Source organism: Macaca nemestrina, chromosome 12 (genome assembly GCF_043159975.1).
Source record: "Macaca nemestrina isolate mMacNem1 chromosome 12, mMacNem.hap1, whole genome shotgun sequence".
Lineage (NCBI taxonomy): Eukaryota > Metazoa > Chordata > Mammalia > Primates > Cercopithecidae > Macaca > Macaca nemestrina.
In genome coordinates this window covers 71,997,170-72,017,630 of record NC_092136.1, presented here as the reverse complement: position 1 = coordinate 72,017,630, position 20,461 = coordinate 71,997,170, and the positions used below count along the sequence as shown (strand labels likewise).

Below are 20,461 nucleotides of genomic sequence, written 5' to 3'. Positions count from 1 at the left end.
GAAGTAACATTCACAGGTTTTGGGAATTAGGACATGAACATATCTTTTGAGACGCTACCATTCAGCCCACTACAGCTGTTTGTGAAAAGAAGCAAGCCTCCTGATGGAAGTAAATGTTACCTTCTCAAGAAAATAAATAAACAAGACAAAAAGCACCCATTCCAATGTATAGGAAATACTGGAAACAGAATACTACAAGGATGTAATAAAAATTACATCTTTGTCATTTTTTTCCCAGACTGCAGGAAACTCTACAGAACAAAAACCTAGTTTCTTCAACAATTAAATTGCAAGAGGGAGAAAAGCAGAGATAGATGAAGAAATGTGTATAGGAAAGGAAACCTAAACAGCATCGTGCAGTTGCAATGTGGGGGCTATATTTGTATCCTGATTTTTGTAATAAAGGAAACAATCAGGGAAATTTGAGAACTTGTTGCTTTATAAGTACTTACTGTAAATTGTAATGTGGATATATTTTCTTAAAAGAATCCTTATCTTTTAGATGTACTGAAATATTTATAAATTAAATGATATGTCTGGAACTTGTTTCAATATAATTAGGAGTAGAAGAGGTAGATGGGCTTAAAGATGAAAGAATATTGGTCATAAGGGGATGTTTTGGAAACGGGGTGATGAAGACATGAGGATACATTCTACTGTTGTCTTTACTTACATGTGTATTTGAAATTTTCCGTAACAAAGAGTTTAAAATTTTAAAAGGTTGAAACCTCCTCCTCAAGAGAAACAAAACAAAAAGATTAATAGTGCTTGAGGACAGGTTTGGCAGCTAGAGAGGTGATCCTCTTAACTTTTCTGCATGGTGATTAGAGAGGCTCTGAGGGCTGTGTAATGAGCTTTCACAGCTATTCTAGCTTAAAGCTGGAATCCAAGAAGAGAACAAAGTACATTTCTCTTTGAGAATATGTTTATTCAGCCAGCCTTCCCAGACCATATTCTAACGACTCCTCACCTCATCTCACCCCATCATCGGCCTGGATTAAATATCACCTTGTTCTCTTCCCATACCCTCTACACACTCCGTGGTGTATTTTAATTATGTAGTGTGTTTGGTTCACCCAGTTTCCATATTATAAATTCTTTGAAGATACTAACCTTGTTTGTTCGTCTTATTCATCTATATATCCCCCTTATCCCTGGGTTTCATGTTGGACCTGGTAAACTCTCTCAATAAATGGTTGGTAGAGTGAGGGGGTGGGAAACAATAGAGAACTGGGATTGCACTGGTAAACCAAATGCAATATACACCTACTATTTTTTGTATCTCCTCAATTATCCCTTTTCCCAGGACTACTAAATTAGAGCTACAGAGTTACTTTGAACTTTTTTTTTCTTCTTCTGCCCATCTTCTAGCAGAGGTGCTAATGGGCTATAATATACTGCAAATGAAAGATAAGTAAGGGGTAAGCAATGTGTTAGCAAAATAGAAAGTGGGGTGCCCCATCAGATGCTGATTTCCACTCTTTCCCAAGGTATGTAAATACAATGATTTTTTTTCAGATGGCTGCCTTTCTGTGCTATTTGTTCTTCTGCTTTCTGTGTATCAGAATTCTTCTTTTATAGAAATTCCAGGCTAGGCGCAGTGGCTCACGCCTGTAATCCCAGCACTTTGGGAGGCCGAAGCGGGCGGATCACGAGGTCAGGAGATCAAGACCACACTGGCTAACACGGTGAAATCCCATCTCTACTAAAAAAGTACAAAAAAATTAGCAGGGCACAGTGGCGGGCGCCTGTAGTCCCAGCTACTCGGGAGGCTGAGGGAGGAGAATGGCATGAACCTGGGAGGCAGAGCTTGTGGTGAGCTGAGGTTGCGCCACTGTACTCCAGCCCAGGCAACAGAGCAAGACGCCATCTCAAAAAAAAAAGAGAGAAAAAAGAAATTCCTTTCTAGCCTGTCTTCTTGGTATGCTGTAAGATGGTAATTAGTGTGTAACCTCCTCAAGAAGGTGCTGAGAAATACTCTTACAAACACTATTTGGTGCTGTGGATAGGATTATCTGGCAGTTTCCTAGTGGATGGCAATGGCCATGAAACAGACTTTAAGAGGCCCATAAAATTTTAGAGCTGGGAGAGATGGAAAAGACCAATGTGCTTCCTTATGTGCACCCTGTTCTGTATTACACAGAATAGATTTTTGTGTAAAAACTATCTTCTTGCCTTCTTAAGGTTTTGTATATTGTCCAGTTCCCAAATCTGATCTAGTTTCTAAACTAACTTTCCAAATTTATTTTTGAGAAAATAGGACAGATAAATAATAACCATTGTCTAAAATGAAAAATAAAATGTGTAACATCATTTCTTTCTTACCACAGTGTTGGATGATTTCTCATTTGTATAGAAAACAGCAGAATAAATCTTAAACTTAATAATGTAATTGGACATTTTAACCTCATTAAAGACCTAAAGATATTTTATTTTCTCTTTAGGTGGTACGGGACTACAATCTTCAACTGTTTTTGCAAGAGAATGCTGTATTTCACAAACCCCAGCCCTTCCAGTTCCAGCCTTGTGACAGTGATACTGTAAGGGAATTACAGATTTTCATTTCATATGTTGTTCAGTTGCGTTTGTGCTCAAGTAACAGTTATCCTTGGTGTAGACAGACGGAAAAAACTGAGTGTATCTCATCAATTTTATAACAAAACTGTAAGGATGCAGAATAATGACGACTTTTTTTTCTGAATTGTGGCCAAGAAACTCAGTGTCTTCATGCTAACAGCCTTCTACCAAGTGAGGTTGTTATAAGACAAGTTTCTGAAACCTGAAAACATCTGAGGGAAGAAGAAAAATATTCAATACGTTTACTCAAATGTAAATTATATTTTCCCTGAAACTCTCTTTTTTTTTTTTTTTTTTTTTTTTTTTAAGACAGAGTTTTGCTCTGTCACCCAGGCTGGAGTGCTGTTTTCAATCTCGGCTCACTGCAAGCTCTGCCTCCCGGGTTCACGCCATTCTCCTGCCTCAGCCTCCCCAGTAGCTGGGATTACAGGCGCCCACCAACAGGCCCGGTTAATGTTTTGTGTTTTTAGTAGAGACAGGGTTTCACCATGTTAGCCAGGATGGTCTCAATCTCCCGACCTCGTGATCTGCCCGCCTTGGCTTCCCAAAGTGCTGGGATTACAGGCGTGAGCCACTGCGTCCGGCCTCCCTGAAACTCTTTATGTTGTACCCCTCCAAAGAAATCAGTGGTTAAATTTTAACCAGAATAGGCCGGGCACTGTGGCTCACGCCTGTAATCCCAGCCCTCTGGGAGGCCGAGGCAGGTGGATCTCCTGAGGTCAGGAGTTCAAGACCAGCCTGGCCAACATGACGAAACCCTATCTCTACTAAAAATACAAAAATTAGCTGGTCGTGGTGGTGGGCACCTGTAATCCCAGCTACTTGAGAGGCTAAAGCAGGAGAATCACTTGAACCTGGGAGGCGGAGGTTACAGTGAGCCGACCCCACCACTACATTCCAGCCTGGATGACAGAGTGAGATTCCATCTCAAAAAAAAAAAAAAATTTAACCAGAATAGAATTAATAAATGGAATAATGAACGTGTGTATGAAATATTTTGGTTGGTCTTATAAAAGATTATAGGCCTTTTATAATTTCTTTCAGATTTCTTAGAATATTAAACCTCAAATTAGCAATTTCTTTTAATGCCTCTACATCGCTGCCATTTTTTTTTATTGTAGCAGAATACACATAACACAAAAATTACCATTTTAACCATAGTTAAAGTGTAAGATTTATTCACTGTCACTACATTTCCAATGCTGTGCACTGTCATCACTTTGTAGTTCCACATTTCATCACTTTAAAAAGAAATCCTGACCCCATTAAGCAGGCACTCTCCCTATGCCCCTCACCTCAGCCTGTGACATCATTAATCTACTTTCTGTCTGTAGATTCTAACTGGCAATTTTTGTTTTTATTTTCACTTATTTATTATTATTATTATTTATTTATTTATCTATTATTATTTTTAATAAAATAATATTGTTTTATTATTTATTTCTGAATTGTGGCCAAGAAACTCAGTGTCTTCATGCTAACAGCCTTCTACCAAATGAGGTTAAGTTATAAGACAAGTTTCTGAAACCTGAAAACAGCTGAGGGAAGAAGAAAAATATTCAATACGTTTACTGTCTCACTGTCACCAGGGCTGGAGTGCAGTAGTGTGATCTCAGCTCACTGCAACCTCCCTCTCCTGGGCTCAAGTGATCCTCCCACGTCAGCCTCCCGATTAGCTGGGACCACAGGCAGACACCACTATGCCTGGCTATTTTCTTTGTATTTTCAGTAGAGATGGGGGGTCTCACCATGTTGCCCAGGCTGGTCTCAAACTCCTGAGTTCAAGCGACCCACCCACTTTAGTCTCCCAAAGTGCTGGGATTACGGGTGTGAGCCACAATGCCCGGCCCCAGTTGGCAGTTGTTTAAAAGCATACAGTAATCGTCCTTGAGTTTATGGGAAATGTTTGCCATTATTTAAATTTTTAAAAAAGAACAAAAATGCTAATTTGGTAACATAGAAATGAAATTTAACTTCTGCAAAATGAGAAGGCACATGTTGGCATTATTAGCACATTCTTTCAATGTAGGCAAGCCAAAAGGAAAGTCAGATTATATTCATAAAGTATATTGATAAATTTAGAACCAGAACCAGGGGAGTTTGTGATATAGTTCCAGAGTTTAATGGTATCAGTTTAATAGAAACATATTTGCCAGAGGTATCTTCATTACTTTTCTTACACTTTAAGTAGCTCTGTTAGCAGCTATATAAAGAAATGTAGGAAATCAGCATTTCCCTCTATATTACAACGTTTGCCCTTTGTCGTAGTGCTTTTTTTAAATAAAATCAGCTTTTGCCAATGACTTATTCACATTCTCCTGGGATTTGATTTCTTTGAAGCCTGGGAGGGATGAAGCAGAGCATTAGAAGATACAGGGTAGAGACAAGTTTGTCAAGCTTGACTTAAAATTATGACTAATTTGATGTTATTTTATCACTGCTATTTTCCACAGAAAAATAACAGTGACTCTCATCTCACTTTTTCCCAGCCCAACTACAGCCCTAAATCCTTTGTTTCTAAACACTGTGCTAAATGTTCTTAGGTGTTGTGTCCTTGTTTGCTTTACATTTCTAACTCTATGCTATGTTTTTTGTCCTTGTGCAATCTTTACTGGGCAGAGTTTAAAAGCCGCCCAACTGGTGGATATTGAGCTCTCCCCTGTCAGTGCTCTGAGAATGACCATAGCTGAGGTATATGGGGTGTGGGTCAAGGGCGGGAGGGATGGGATGTGTGGGTTTGCATGTTAATGAAGGGTGGGACCTGGTGTTGGGATGAAAGTTATGTATATACATATATAAGAGGCTCCTAATGCACCAACTGTGTTTTCTCTTATAAATTAAGAATTTCCTTCCCTGTTTATAGTGAAGAAATTGAGCTTCTCATTTTTCATCTTGTGTGAAGCACCTTAATTTTCTTCAGTGGGTGTGCTGGAGAGAACCTTACAGTTAATCTTGTCTTTATTAAAGGGGAAACTGTAGCCTAATAAGGGAGACTTCTCCAGAGTCATATGGTAAATTAATGACGTTACTATTGTGATTGCAATAGTAATGTTATTTCTGCTCTGCTATTCTGTCTTCTAAGAAGAAATGTGCAGGACTTGGGAAGCAATTAGTTTTTTCATAATGGAAAAAGATAAATGCCTATGATTTTTAAAAATCATTCCATACCTTCAATCATTTAAAAAGCCTTTCTTTTTTTTTTAAGACAGGGTCTTCTTACTCTGTCTCCCAGGCCAAAGTGCAGTGGCATAATCACAGCTCACTGCAGCCTCAACCTCCTTGGCTCAAGCAGTCCTCCCACCTCAGCTTCCCAAGTAACTGGGACTACAGCTAATTTTTATTTTATTTTTATTTTTAGTAGACAGGGGATGTCACCATGTTGCTTAGGCTGTCCTTGAACTTCTGGGCTCAAAAGATCCTCCTGCCTCAGCCAGACATTTATTATTGTCTGGCTCTGATTATAATCATCCTAGTGGATATGAAATAGTATCTTGTGGTTCTGGTTTGCATTTCCCTAATGACTAATGATGTTGAGTATCTTCATGAGTGTATTAGCCACTCATATATCTTCTTTGGTAAAATGTCTATTCAAACCTTGTTTCTATTTTTTTACTGGATTGTGTCTACTTGTTATGGATTAGATCTTGAAGATGAATTGCAGTTTACTATGCAAAGAGGGAGAAACAACATGCCAGGAAGCGAAAACAAAAATTGAAAAGAATAAAAATAATAGGTGACATTCATTGAACATTTATTTCATGCTAGACATTTTTCTAATGGCATTACCTGTATTAATTTATCTCACAACAACTCTATATTGTAGGTGCTATTTTTAATCCTTCTTTTACAGTTGAGGAAACTAAAGTTAAGAAATCTGGCTGGGTGCAGAGGCTCACGCCTGTAATCCCAACACTTTGGGAGGCCAAAGTGGGTGCATTGCTTGAGCCCAGGAGTTTGAGACTCGGGCAACATGGCAAAACCCTGTCTCTAAAAAAAAAAAAAAAATACAGAAAACTAGCTGGGCATGGTAGCACACACCTGTAGTCCCAGCTACTCAGGAAGCTGAAGTGGGAGGATCACTTGAGCCCGGGAGGTGGAGGTTGCAATGAGCCGTGATCATGCCACTGCACTCCATCCTGGGTGACAGAGCAAGACCCTGTCTAAAAAAAAAAAAAAAAAAAAAAAAAATTGAAAGAAAGAAAAGCAATTTGCTTTGCTCAAGGTCACTCAGCTAATAAGCATTAGAGCCAGAAAAGTTTGAAAGTACATAACTGTACCTGAAATAGCAAGTAGACTTGGTGATGAAAGTGGGATGCAACCAGGTGTTATTTTTGAGTTTTATATATGATGGTAAATGGAGAACTATGTATTCAGGTAAGATAGTAATAGGATGAGACCCATTGCAGGCGCAGGACAGTATTGTTCTTTTATTTTGAATTTTATAGTTTGAGTTAGGAATTTTGAACTGCTTGTGTGTTTAAAACATTTATTTTTCATTTACTAAGCGCTTACATATACTTTGCATATGCCTTTGCCTTACAGACAAGAGAATTCAGCAAATGTTTTATCTAAATTTACATAAGATATAGTTAGGAAAGTTATAGGACTTTTAAAAGTTACCACTGTGATAAAATGTAACTCTTATTTTCTTCTGATTTTCATAAACTGTCTTAAATTTTTTTTAACTTTTTAATATAACCCCTTTCAAACTAAACTGTTTTCCCTACAAAAGTCCAAGGCACCCAGTTGAATATGTATAGTCACAGTATTATTATGGTAATTTAATTTTAGGGCTTTTTTGGGTAGAATTTTAGTATTAACCAAAAGATGACTACGAGTAACAGTGACCAATGGCAAGCTTTGTCTTATGTAGTAACTTAATAGCTGTCTCATGGTTAATACTGAAGGATTTTCTTATCTATATTTCCATAAGAGAGTTACTGATTTCTAAAGTGTTCTTTCTTTATATCTTCAATTAGCATTTCTCAGATGATACCAGAAAGCCAGAGCTCTTTCTAGAAAAAGTAAAATACATCTTTTTTTGCTGAAATGACTTTTTAATGCAGAATTATTCTGAGGAGGATTTGGAATGTGCCTTTAAATCTTCCTCTCTATAATAAGGATATTCTGTTAGAGAGAACTGACAAACACATTTATTAGGATCTCAATGTTAAAGTCATTCAGCTGACACATGGATCACACTGGGGTTAGTGATTTATACAGGTGGTGTACAATGGAGAAAACATGAGTTTGGGTGTCTCAACTAGCAGTTTATTTACATATATTTCACTTTTGTGATTCATCTTCCTCATGTGTAAAATAACAACAGTTGTCCCTTGGTATCCATGGGGGATTGATTCTAGGAACCTCTTCGTGTACCAAAATTCACAGACGTTCAAGTCTGCTATATAAGATGATGTAATATTTGCATATAACCTATGCACATCCTTCATATACTGTAAATCATCACTAGATTATAATCCCTAATACAAAATACTCTGCTAATAATGGTCCTATTACATTGTCTAGGGAATAAGACAAGGAAAAAAGTCTGTACATGTTCAGTACAAACACAACTATCCTTTTTTTTTTTGTTCTTTTTAAAAAATATTTTTGATCCACAGTTGGTTGAATCCACAGATACAGAACTCACAGATATGGAAGAACAACTATACCTTATTTGTTTGAAAATTAAATAAGATACTAAGCATTTGACTAAATCTCTGGCATATTGAGTCAGAATAGATGTTGACTGACTTCAGCATTCTTTGGTTTTGTTTTTTTTTTTTTCTTTTTTTGTTTTTTTTAGTATTTTCCCCCTAATTGCTACAGGAAATACCAAATATCAAACGTAGAAGACATTACAAATCTTGAAATACTTGCAATACTTTTGCAGTCATGATCCCTAGCTCTCAACTCCCTCATTGGATTGATCACTGAGAGTCCCTTGGGACTTTTGTTCTCCTACTTATTCCACAAAGGGGATCTCATCAACGTCCTTCTTGGCAGTTTGTACATCTGAAAGGCAATCTGTTTGAACTAATTTTAAGTACATGACTTATACTTTTTAACACCTCTGCCCTACATACATCTCAGTGACCCATCCCTTCATTACCAGAACTAGTGATGAGTGCCATTAGGGGCATTTGCTCACATCCTGTGAAAAAGGACAAAGTGAAGCTGGGATGGGAAATAATATGGGAAACATGCATGTCCACAAAACTTGGGTAAGTATGATCTATACAGGCAGGAAAAACAAGGAAACTTTCTCAAGTTTCCCAGTCGAGATGAGAATACCCTTTCCCCTTTACCTTCCTTGAACTGCAAATAACAAGATCTTCACAGATAATGATAGTAAAAAGCTGACACTAAATTTCTGATGTATGATCTTTCCCTGTTATTCTAGATGCTATTTCTGATATTTAATTCTGCCTTCTATAGATGAGCAATTATAGTAAGTAAAATGTCCACTTGCTATAGTTGAGGATTTTTACACATTAAAGTTTTACGTAAGGGGAGTGATTTATGCATCTATTAAAAATAAATATTTGGCAAAAATTTCCCTTGTCTATAAAAGACTACATGGGGTTAATATACTGTGCAGGAAATGTACCTGAAAATTCTCTATGTTATGGGTGGCTCTTTCTGCTTGTAGAAATTTTGTATTGCATATAGCATTGTCTCATAAACATGAAAAAGGCTGTGATAGGATTTGTGGGAAATCCTCCTGTTGAGTAAACAGGTACCATCCTCTTACAGATAATGCTTGGCACAGTATCCAAAAATGAGAGGCTTTGACTAAAGACATGAGTGTTGCATTTTAGAATTAGCAATACTGACAGTTAAGTGTTCACAGTGGTTGTCCTAATTTCTTCAGCGTTTCACAAAAGGCTTTTTGTAAAAAGTCCACCATCTATATGATAGGCCCTCTACTGGTTTAGTCACCTTTCTTCCTGATCTGGTTCCTTGTCTAACCATCCAGAGTAACTAGATCTTTGCATAGATGCATTAGTTATGTGCTGACACATAGGAGCCTGGAAGTTCCCCTGTCTAGCTTGTGATTATAGTTCTTAAAGCAAAATCTCTGTAAGAGCTACCAAAATAAAGGCATACTCTTTATAAGGCTGTTCATCTAACCATGCTTATAGGTATGTTTTCGAAAGTGTTAGGCACAATGTTTTTATTGCCATTTTTGTTTTACTTTTATGTCATTACTCAGGGACATATTTTTTGCTAAGGTTTGCCTTTGATACTCTAACCCAAGACAAAAGTATAGCTCCTTTCAGAGTTCTCATCATTTCTTCACCCCAGCCTTATTGGGTATATTCCTTTTCCCCAGATGTCCAAGGCTCAGTCCACACCAGTTCTTCTCCAGCGTACTTTCCTGAGAGACCAGGCACACTCAACAATTATCTAGATGAGTTCCCACTTCTTTCCAAGTGAAGGTTCTGCTATCCTAGCATAGTCAGAATAAATTAAATTATGTCTCTTAAGAGGCAGTGTAGCCGGGCGTGGTGGCTCAAGGCTGTAATCCCAGCACTTTGGGAGGCTGAGACGGGCGGATCACGAGGTCAGGAGATCGAGACCATCCTGGCTAACATGGTGAAACCCGTCTCTACTAAAAAATACAAAAAAAAACTAGCCGGGCGAGGTGGCGAGCGCCTGTAGTCCCAGCTACTCAGGAGGCTGAGGCAGGAGAATGGCGTGAACCCGGGAGGCGGAGCTTGCGGTGAGCTGAGATCTTGCCACTGCACTCCGGCCTGGGCGACAGAGCGAGACTCCGTCTCAAAAAAAAAAAAAAAAAAAAAAAAAGAGGCAGTGTTCCACTCCTCTTTAAGGTGTGTGGCATATTTGAAATATGTGACTTAGAAGTCTACAGTCTCTTACCAAAAGCCTTGGGCCAAATATATTTCAAAACTCAGAATTTTCCAGATTTTAGAAAAGTGACCCATATACCATACATTGCATAAAATCCTGAGCATTGTATGGGGAAGCACCCTGTGATCAAACATAGTATTTTTGCAGTGAAATGTATGAATATTTTCATTCATATATGTACATATGAAAGAAAAAACTATAAATAACCTCTTATTAGTTCAAATCACATTTTGGCTCAAGTGAGTTTTGGCTCCAAACTTACCAAAAAATACTTATTCTTTTTCAGAGCATTTTGAATTTCAGAATTGTGGGATTGTGAACCTGTACAAACATGTGGTTGGAATACAATAACCTGCAGAGATCCAGATGCTTTTTACTTGAAGAAGTCCTTTTGAGAACAAATAATTAGCAACTTTATTGAAATAATTAACCGTATATTAATATACTTCATAAAGAATAAGATGGATCCAATATTTAACTCAATATATTAATATATATTTTTTGAGAAGCTCTGTCACCCAGGCTGGAGGGCACAGTCATAGCTCCTGGCAGCCTTGATCTCCTGGGCTCAAACAGTCCTTCTGCCTCAGCCTCCCATAGATAGGACTACAGGTATGCGCTATTTTTTTTTTAAGAGCTGGGGTCTAGCTATGTTGCCCAGGCTGGTGTCAAACTCCTGGCCTCAAGCAGTTTTTCTGCCTTGGCCTACCAGAGCCCTGGGATTGTAAGTGTGAGCTACTGTGCCCAGCCCCAATATATTTCTTGTCTCTCAGTAAACTGAAAAATGTAAGTAGTACAAATTCCCTGAATGAGGGTTAATTAGCATGTTATGCCATTAGCCTAACAACCCCAACACTATCTTTTTTTGAAATGGGTTGGAATGCTAGTATTCTACTGTGTTAGTGATTTTCATTCATCATACATGACCATCTCTTTTTCTCTCCTTGAAATGGTTATATTTTAGTTATAGAGTTAAAAAACAATTATTGTTTTCTTCTGTGAAATCAGCTTTTCTTGCCCTGCTCACTCCACTCAGATATCTGAGCCTTCTATGCGTTTGTATTAACCTTAAAGTAAACCAAAATCATATCTTGAGAGAGTATCTAAGGACAAAATAGTTAAGATGACTTAAAGACTAATATATGAAGAATATTGGAATGCTGATTTCCTTAATTTAGTTCCTTAAAGTTATTTAACAACTTTATGACTGTTGAAAAGACTTTAATATTTTATTCTAAAGGGACTAGGGATTTTTTTAAATTTATTTATTTATTTTGAGACAGAGTCTCCCTCTATAGCCCAGGCCAGAGTGCAGTGCCATGATCTCGGCTCACTGCAACCCTCTGGTGCCACCACGCCTGGCTAATTTTTGTATCAAATACAGGAAAAATGTTGGACTGGGCATGGTGGCTTATGCCTATAATCCCAGCACTTTGGGAGGTCAAAGCAGGAGGATCATTTGAGGCCAGGAGTTTGAGACGGCCTAGGTAACATAGTGAGATCTCATCTCTACTAAAAATCAAAAAAATTATCTGAGTGTGATGGCATATGCTGTGGTCTCAACTACTTGGGATGCTGAGATGGGAGGATTGCTTGAGCTCAGGAGGTCAAGGCTGCAGCGAGCCATGATTGCACCACTGCACTCCAGCCTGGGCAACAGAGTGAGACCCTGTCTTCCAAAAAAAGGAAAAATGTTACAAGAATGAAATAGGCCAGGCGTGGTGGCTCATGCCTGTAATTCCAGCACTTTGGGAGGCCAAGGACAGGTGGATCACTTGAGGACAGGAGTTCAAGACCAGCCTGGCCAACATAGCGAAACCCCATCTCTACTAAAAATACAAACAATTAGCTGGGCATGGTGGTACATGCCTGTAATCCCAGTTACTCCAGAGGCTGAGGAACGAGAATCTCTTGAACCCGAGAGGCAGAGGTTGCAGTGAGCTAAGATCGTGCCACTGCACTCCAGCCTGGGTGACAGAGTGAGACTCTGTCTCAAAAAATAAAAACTAAAGATAAAATAAATTTGCCAGCGTTTTAAAAAGAAGCAATCATTATGATTTCTTTGTTAGAATCAACCACTGCTAATACCACTGTCTTAAAAAAAAATTATCGGCCACGCACGGTGGCTCACACCTGTAATCCAAGCTGAGACTACAGGCACGTGCCACCACGCCCAGCTAATTTTTTGTATTTTTAGTAGAGACAGGGTTTCACCATGTTGACCAGGATGGTCTCGATCTCTTGACCTTGTGATCCACCCGCCTCGGCCTCCCAACTTGAACCTGGGAGGCGGAGGTTGCACTGAGCCAAGATCACGCCACTGCACTCCAGCCTGGCCAACAGAGTGAGACTCCGTCTCAAAAAACAAAACAAACAAAAACATAATTATCTATACTAGATCCTGATTTATATTGATCTTTGATAATGAAGGTGGTATTGGAACATTTCTCTGTGTATTGTTTAATACCCTGGGCTGTATTCGCCTTGTATGAAATTCTCAGTTGTCAAGACCTGTCTCTCAGGAGCTTCCACATGTATTCCATGGCTTGATTTCAGAATTCATGAAAAGGATAAATTAATTTGAATTTTAGTTTTGTGTCATTCCCTACCCAAAGGATCTCAAAGTCACATCTTCCAATCAGTGGCATTAGTTATCTGTCCTGATCATTGGACTCCCAAGTCTTAGTAAACACATAAAAAATAAGGGAAAAGCTCTATCTTGAGCGCAGTGAATACTCAATAAGAAGGTATAAATTCTGTAAGGCAAATTGGGTTTTGGCCCATCTGCAGCCAGCACACAATGTAAACCCCTTTACCTATTCCTAAAATGCTGCTCAGTAAAAATGTCTCTGGCCGGGCGCGGTGGCTCAAGCCTGCAATCCCAGCACTTTGGGAGGCCGAGATGGGCGGAGATCAAGACCATCCTGGCTAACACGGTGAAACCCTGTCTCTACTAAAAAATACAAAAATCTAGCCGGGCGAGGTGGCGGACGCCTGTAGTCCCAACTACTCGAGAGGCTGAGGCAGGAGAATGGCGTAAACCCGGGAGGTGGAGCTTGCAGTGAGCTGAGATCCAGCCACTGCACTCCAGCCTGGGCGACAGAGCGAGACTCCGTCTCAAAAAAAAAAAAAAAAATTAAATGTCTCTATCAGTTGCCTCCTTTCTCATCCAGCTACTCCCTACAAATTCATTCTCTTTGAGATCTGCCTTAATCTTTCAATATATCTTCAATCTTTGTTTTGGATTCATTGTTTACACTATTAAGAACCTAGGAATTATCTGGATTTTCTTATGAACAGTAATGAGAAAATTTTTGTTTCAAGTAATTTTCAATTGGGCTTTTAACATTAGCAGTTACCATTACTGGATGCTAAGATATTATGTAGATACTATACCAGAATGTTTAAAATATGACTTCATTATAACCTACCAACCCTACGGAGATAGGTGACATTTTCACTAGTTTTCAGATGTAGCTACAACTCAGATAATTAACATGCCCAAGATCATAAAGCTAGTAGTACCATAAAATGGCCTACAGTGGATTCAAACTAAGTCTATCTGACTCAAAAACCTATTCTTGGACTCTTCAGAATTTATCTTTTTACTTTTACAGATCACTTCCTCTGACTTTTGTATATTTCATTTGTATCTATGTCCAGAGTTAACATTTTAATGTTCCTGACTTTGAGAACAGATGTAAATTGAATGCCCAGACTCATTTGCAAAGCAAAATATAATAATAAAGTTCATTCCCATTAGAATATAAAATGTGAATGTAAAGATGGTTAGGTTTGAATTTTGATTATTTTGCTCTATTTAAATTCATTTGTCATTGTTATAATCTAGCTTTAGCTGAAATATCTGTATAGAACAAAAATTTTTAAACTCTGCCCCATCACAATTCCCCCAACAAAAATATTAATTTTTAAAATCCAGTTTATCAATTTCTACTTACTCTATCAATTTTGAACTATGAGACCTTGCAAAAGAATTACTAGGCCAGGTGTAGTGGCTCATCCCTGGCATTTCAACACTTTGGAAGGCCAGAGTGGGAGGATTACTTGAGCCGAGGAGTTCAAGACAAGCCTGGGCAACATAGAGAGACCTTATCTCTAGAAGGAAAAAAAAAAAAAATTAGCTGGGTATGGTGGCACACACCTGTAGTTCCAGCTACTCAGGAGGCTGAAATGGAAGAGTCACTTGATCCCGGAGGTCAACGCTGCAGTGAGCCATGATCAGAATTTCTAAAATTCTTTTCATTCTACAATTTTGCTTCTTTCTATATGAAAAGCCTCTTTGGGTGATTCATATTTTTTTAAAATAAATTCCTAATTATTTCAATAAAGTTTGTTTTTCAGGGGTCTTTAAGAATTTAGAGAGAATTAAAATAGTTTTGTGTTTAATGGCTCTGATTCTGTAATCAGACAATTACGGTTGTAACATTTAATATCTAGGACATCCAAGAAAAATTAACCTCTCTGAGCCTTTGTTTTCTTTTCTATAAAATGGTGTGGGACCCACGTCATAAAGTTGTTTAAAAAAAAAGTTATATGAATCACTTTCCATAGTACTTTGCACAATAGGAGTTAGCTATTAATATTTTTATTTAGATTTTGTGGTTTGTTCTTTGTAAATCAGAATCATAGCATACAGCTAGAAGAAACCCTTGGTGATCATTTGATCTAGCACCCTTATATTTCATGTGAAGCCTGGAGAAAGGGCAAAAGCTGACTTTTAAGGTTTGGTGGCAAGTTGATGATGGACCTCTAACGAGTTCCATCTGCCTTGTGTTAGCAGGAGGGGTGCAAGATTGTGTTGCTGTTATTGTATTGTTTTGTTCTTATCTTTAATGATTCTTTACTCACATTGAAACTATTAAGTTGTTTCCATTTTTATTTATGCAATGATTTTATCACCATAGTAGGTTGGCATGAATACATTTTCTTCTTTGCTTACCTTAGCTAGCTTCCTTTTCACTCGGAAAGATAAGTCCGTCACACCCAAAAAGATAAGTCTGCAGTATTAGAGATGATGCTTTTGTGTTCAGCACTGTAAGACAAAAAGTTTATGGTCTTTAATGGTTTTATACTCATCTTACTCTTCTGGTAACTTTCTGTGACGATAAGACATTGTTTCCAGCAGTAGTGGAGTGTGCCTTATGTTTTGAGTGCTGATTAAGTGAAGGCCTTCTGATCCATCTACAAAGCAGTGGTGGTTGCAATAAAGATAGCAATATTTTTATCTCTGTTCTGTCTTGTGTTGTAGAGCCGACAATTAGAATCAGAAACTGGGACCACAGAGGAGCACAGTCTAAATAAGGAAGCTCGAAAATGGGCCACACGTGTGGCACGTGAGCATAAAAACATTGTTCATCAACAACGGGTAAGTATAAGAGAAAGTCCTAGTTACATTCACCTTAAGCCAAATGTCAAACAGTTTAAGGAGCTGAGTTTTATTAATGTGAAAAATATCCTATATGTGTTGTTTTGTTTTGTTTTGTTTTGTTTGAGACAAGAGGCTTGCTCTGTCACCCAGGTTGAAGGGCAGTGGTGTGAACATAGCTTACTGCAGCTTCAACCTCCTGGGCTGAAGCAATCCTCCCACTTCAGCCTCCCAAGTAGCTGGGACCACAGGCACACACCACCATGCCTGGCTAATTTTTTTTAGGTTTTTTGTAGAGATAGGGTCTTGCCATGTTTCCCAGGCTGGTCTCAAACTCCTTTGCTCAAGCATTGTATGTGTTTTTTCTGTACTTTCTCAACACTTAGCAGTGTGCTGTCAGCTATCTACTCATGTTGGAATTTCCTTAAGCCCTCCATCAGCAATACATTAATTCACCAGTTTACCATAAAATTGCCAAAGAAAAGCTGTGATAGTGTGTTACGGGCAGGGGAAGAGACATATGTTGAATTAATACAGGTTTTCATCCCTCAAGACATATTTTTTAAAGACACAATTATAGGTTTCATGAAAATATATGTTTGGCTGGGCACAGTGGGTCATGCCTGTAATCCCAGAACTCTGGGAGGCTGAGGCAGGTCGATTGCTTGAGCCAGGAGTTTCAGACCAGCCTGAGCAACATGGCAAAAAACCCAGTCTCTACAAAAAATTCAAAAATTAGTCGGACATGGTGGCACACACCTATCTTCCCACCTATTCGGGAGGCTAAGGTTGGGGAGAATTGCTTGAGCCCAGGAGGTGGAGGTTACATTGAGGTAAGATCATGCCACTGCACTCCAGCCTGGGTGACAGGGCAAGACACTGTCTCGAAAGAAAAGAAAAGAAAGGGAAGGAGAAAGGGAAGGAGGACGGGAAGAAGGATGGGAAAGAGGAAGGGAAGGAGGAAGGGAAGGAAGAAGGGAGAAAATATATCTCAAAGACTAAACTCTAAGCACAAAGACATTATTTTCAGTATAGTACTTTTTTTCTCAATTTCATTTATTGATACCTATATCCTTCTCATTCTTTGCTTTCACATCCTACTTCTTAAAAGAATTGCCTATGCTTATTATCTATAGAATCTCACCTCCCACTTACTTTTTAGCCCATTACATTTGAGCTTTCCTTTCCTTTCCTTCCCCCTGTATCACTTCATAGTCTAAGCTTACCAAAATCACCAATGATGTCTGTGTTGCTAACTTCAAAATGGACAGTTTGATTTCTCATTTTTCTTAATCTGTCAACAATTTCATCACAATTGACAACTCCCTTTGTCTTAAAATGTTATCTTCTCTAGTCATCCACGATTCAACATTGTCCTGGCTTTCCTTCTGCCTTTCTGGCTATTCCTAGATTTTTTCATAGGTTCCTCTTTCTCCAGCCCACAATTAAATATTCATTTTCTCAGATTGTTTGGCTATCTTGTTTTTTTTATTCTTTATCCTCATATAGGCATTCTCAATCACTTCCATGGTTTTACTTTACCACCAAATCATAAATTATTATCTTCAACATTGGGCCTAGCTACTACTGTGTATCCATATAACCTCTTTCCTGTTTTGACATCTTTTCACTATCTCACAGGCATCTCAGATTCAATGTTCTACTTATGTAATGTTGCTTAACAAACCACCTCAAACTTAATGCCGTAGAACAAGAGGGTTTTTACATTATCTCTCACTAATCTGAGTATTGGGTGGTCTCAGCTTAGCAGTTTCCCTTGGGGTCTCTCATGTGGCGTCAGTCAGATAGTGGCTGGTCCTGGCTTCCCCACTGAAGGGACTCTCTGTAGTAAGTTTGTTACTAGTAAGTCTATAATTATTTCAAAATGTTCAAAAAATAAATAAATGAAAAAAATTGTGGCTACTAGTCACTAAAGCCTTTTGAATTATGTAAATACTCTAATCACTTAAGGAAGATAAAAAGTAAAAAACAGTCATCATTATTGTCCCATTTTTTTTAATAGGTTCTAGATGATCTGGAGTGTCATGGACCTGCTGTATCAGAACAAAGCCGAGCAGAGCTGGAACAGAAAATAGATGAAGCTAGAGAAAATATTCGTAAAGCAGAGGTAAGGTGGCAGCTAACTGTGGCATTTTGCCCAGGTTTAATGACACTGTCGCAACTGTGATATGCACCTTTAAAACTGAGTTGCTCCACACACTGAGATGAAGGTGATTCACCGTCTTCATTCGTGTCCACAGTAGGATTTTTTTTTTTTTTTTTTTTTGAGACGGAGTCTCGCTCTGCTGCCCAGGCTGGAGGTGCAGTGCACGATCTCGGCTTACTGCAAGCTCCTCCTCCCAGGTTCATGCCATTCTCCTGCCTCAGCCTCCTGAGTAGCTGGGACTACAGGCGCCTGCCACCACGCCCAGCTAATTTTTTTTTGTATCTTTTTAGTAGAGACGGGGTTTCACCATGTTAGCCAGGATGGTCTCTATCTCCTGACCTCGTGATCCACCTGCCTTGGCCTCCTAAAGTGCTAGGATTACAGGCGTGAGCTACTACACCCGGCCATCCACAGTAGTATTTGTTAAGTACCTGCTCTGTGGAAGGCAGTACATATAACAAAGAGATGCTGTAAAGTTTACAGTCATGAAACATTAAATACAAAAGATTTAAGTCACAATGAAGATACTAATTTTAAAATTTCTACAAGGTACATAATAAACCACAGAGATTAATGGTAGAAAAATCGATGTATGTGTATCAATTTAGAGATATATATCAATTTAGATATATCTACTTATATATCAATATATATGGAGATATATATACATATATATTCATACATATATATTCAGAGCTTAGGAAATCTCCCCCATATGGAAGGTTCCCTGGATCCAGGGACATGAGCTGGGCTTTTAAGAATAGGGAAGATTTGGTTAAGCAAAGATGGGAAAAAATTTATAATAGTGGATTTTAATTTTTTATGGAGTCTTGGGACCTTTGAGAGTTGTATGAAAGCTGTGAAACATTCTTTCCCACGTACAAAAATGTACATTTTGTGTACGGTGTTTAGAGTTCATATGCCTGAGGCTAATACTCTCTGCTCTAGATGGGGAGAGGTTGGGATAGGAAACAAGAAAGTATTAGCAAATGAGGAAGACACAGGGTATAATTTGGTAGCTGGATAGATTAGAGTGGAGGATTTTTGTGAGGAAATGTGATAGAAAATAAGTAAACTTGTTGTGGTTAGGGCCAGTTCATGGAGGACCCGTGCACACACTATCTACTCAGCAGCAACATGATGAAGGGGTATAGAGGTAGACATTTATAAAAGACTGACACCATCCAGCCATCAAAAGATTATGTTCTTGTTAGAAAGGCATAAAGAATGCCAAAAATAACTAAGATGGTAAAGCATAAGTGCCGAGGAGTGGTGCATTAAGTGTAGTTGAAGAACCCAGAGGACACAGAAATCACTCTGGGAGGGATTGTTTTGGGTGTAACACAGAAGAAGACTTAAGATGAATACTGGCAGATGAATAGTATTTGATTAGTCAGATAAAAGGGGATAGCACAGACTTATGCCATGTAACTTCAAGAGGAAGAACTTGAACCAAAAGATGAAGGTAGGAAAGAAGTAGATGTGAGTTTAGTATTGGGAAATACTTTCTAGTAGTCAGATCTTCCCAAAGACAGGATAAGCACCCGTGAGACATAGTGTAGCCCTGTAAGTGTGTAAGAAAATTGTGGGCAAGCATCTTTCAGGGACCCAATGCAAGGAACCCCTGCATTGGTTTAGGGTTAATCTAAACTAGTGGTTTTCTAGCACCCCCTTAGAACTCTAGAAGTTTTGAGGAAGTGCTTCACTGGTTGTGGCGTGAAGCGAGAGGCAGCATAGACAAGCATAGAGAATATGGGCATGTTTTTGGCACAGCCCCATGGAAGTGATCTGAATCAGAACAGGCTTGCCATCTGCCTGGGCTGGAGAAACCCCAGTAACCCCACCTCCACTTCATTCCTGTTCACAGTCTAATTGGCAGCCTCCATAGTGAGGAGGGCAGGGTGTACAATGAATAGTCATTTTTCTCTTTGAATTCAGGGTCGTGTCTAAACTACTATCTTAGAGTGCTGGCCAAGTAGTGTTGGCAAGCCCTCCCCTACTCTAAAGAAACACTGGCATGTGGTAGAAGAGTTATTCCTGTTGTTTGTTTCTCCGCGCTCTAGATGAAGCCAGTTTTTCAGAGCCTTGGTGGAACAGGAGTAATTATTTTGAGACAAGTCTCAGAGGTTTTCTGAAGGGTATTTCGTGTATTTTCCATTTCGAGACTCCATGTGTGGTGTCACCAACTGGTACCCTAACTCTACAAAACCTCCCACCATCCCCAGTAGTAGCAGCAATAGGTATCAGGCACACAGAGTCTTCATTTAGGCCAAATGACCTATTATTTCCATAGTATGCCAAACTAGACTGTGTTTGTTAGTTTCAAACTAAAAATATGAAGTGAAATTCTCATACCACAATGTCTCACCTTTTCTGATGCAAGTATTTAAGTCTACATTCTCAAAGATAGTTTTCTTATCAAGAATGTTGAATATAGTATGCTGAAACCATGA

General features: G+C 38.7%; 1 protein-coding gene across 4 annotated transcripts in view; it reads left to right on the top strand.

Moving 5' to 3' along the window:
* The window catches only part of LOC105468711 (FCH and double SH3 domains 2), a 339,082-nt gene that overhangs the window by 262,839 nt on the left and 55,782 nt on the right, over positions 1-20,461 (top strand). For 2 of the 4 annotated variants that reach the window (XM_011718974.2, XM_071075240.1), the window contains exons 10-13: positions 2,445-2,540; positions 5,197-5,268; positions 15,725-15,841; positions 17,865-17,969. In XM_011718974.2, coding sequence (XP_011717276.1) covers positions 2,445-2,540; positions 5,197-5,268; positions 15,725-15,841; positions 17,865-17,969 — 390 coding nt within the window. The remainder of the gene's footprint in view (positions 1-2,444; positions 2,541-5,196; positions 5,269-15,724; positions 15,842-17,864; positions 17,970-20,461) is intronic. The other 2 variants (XM_011718976.2, XM_071075241.1) reach the window with 2 other exon arrangements.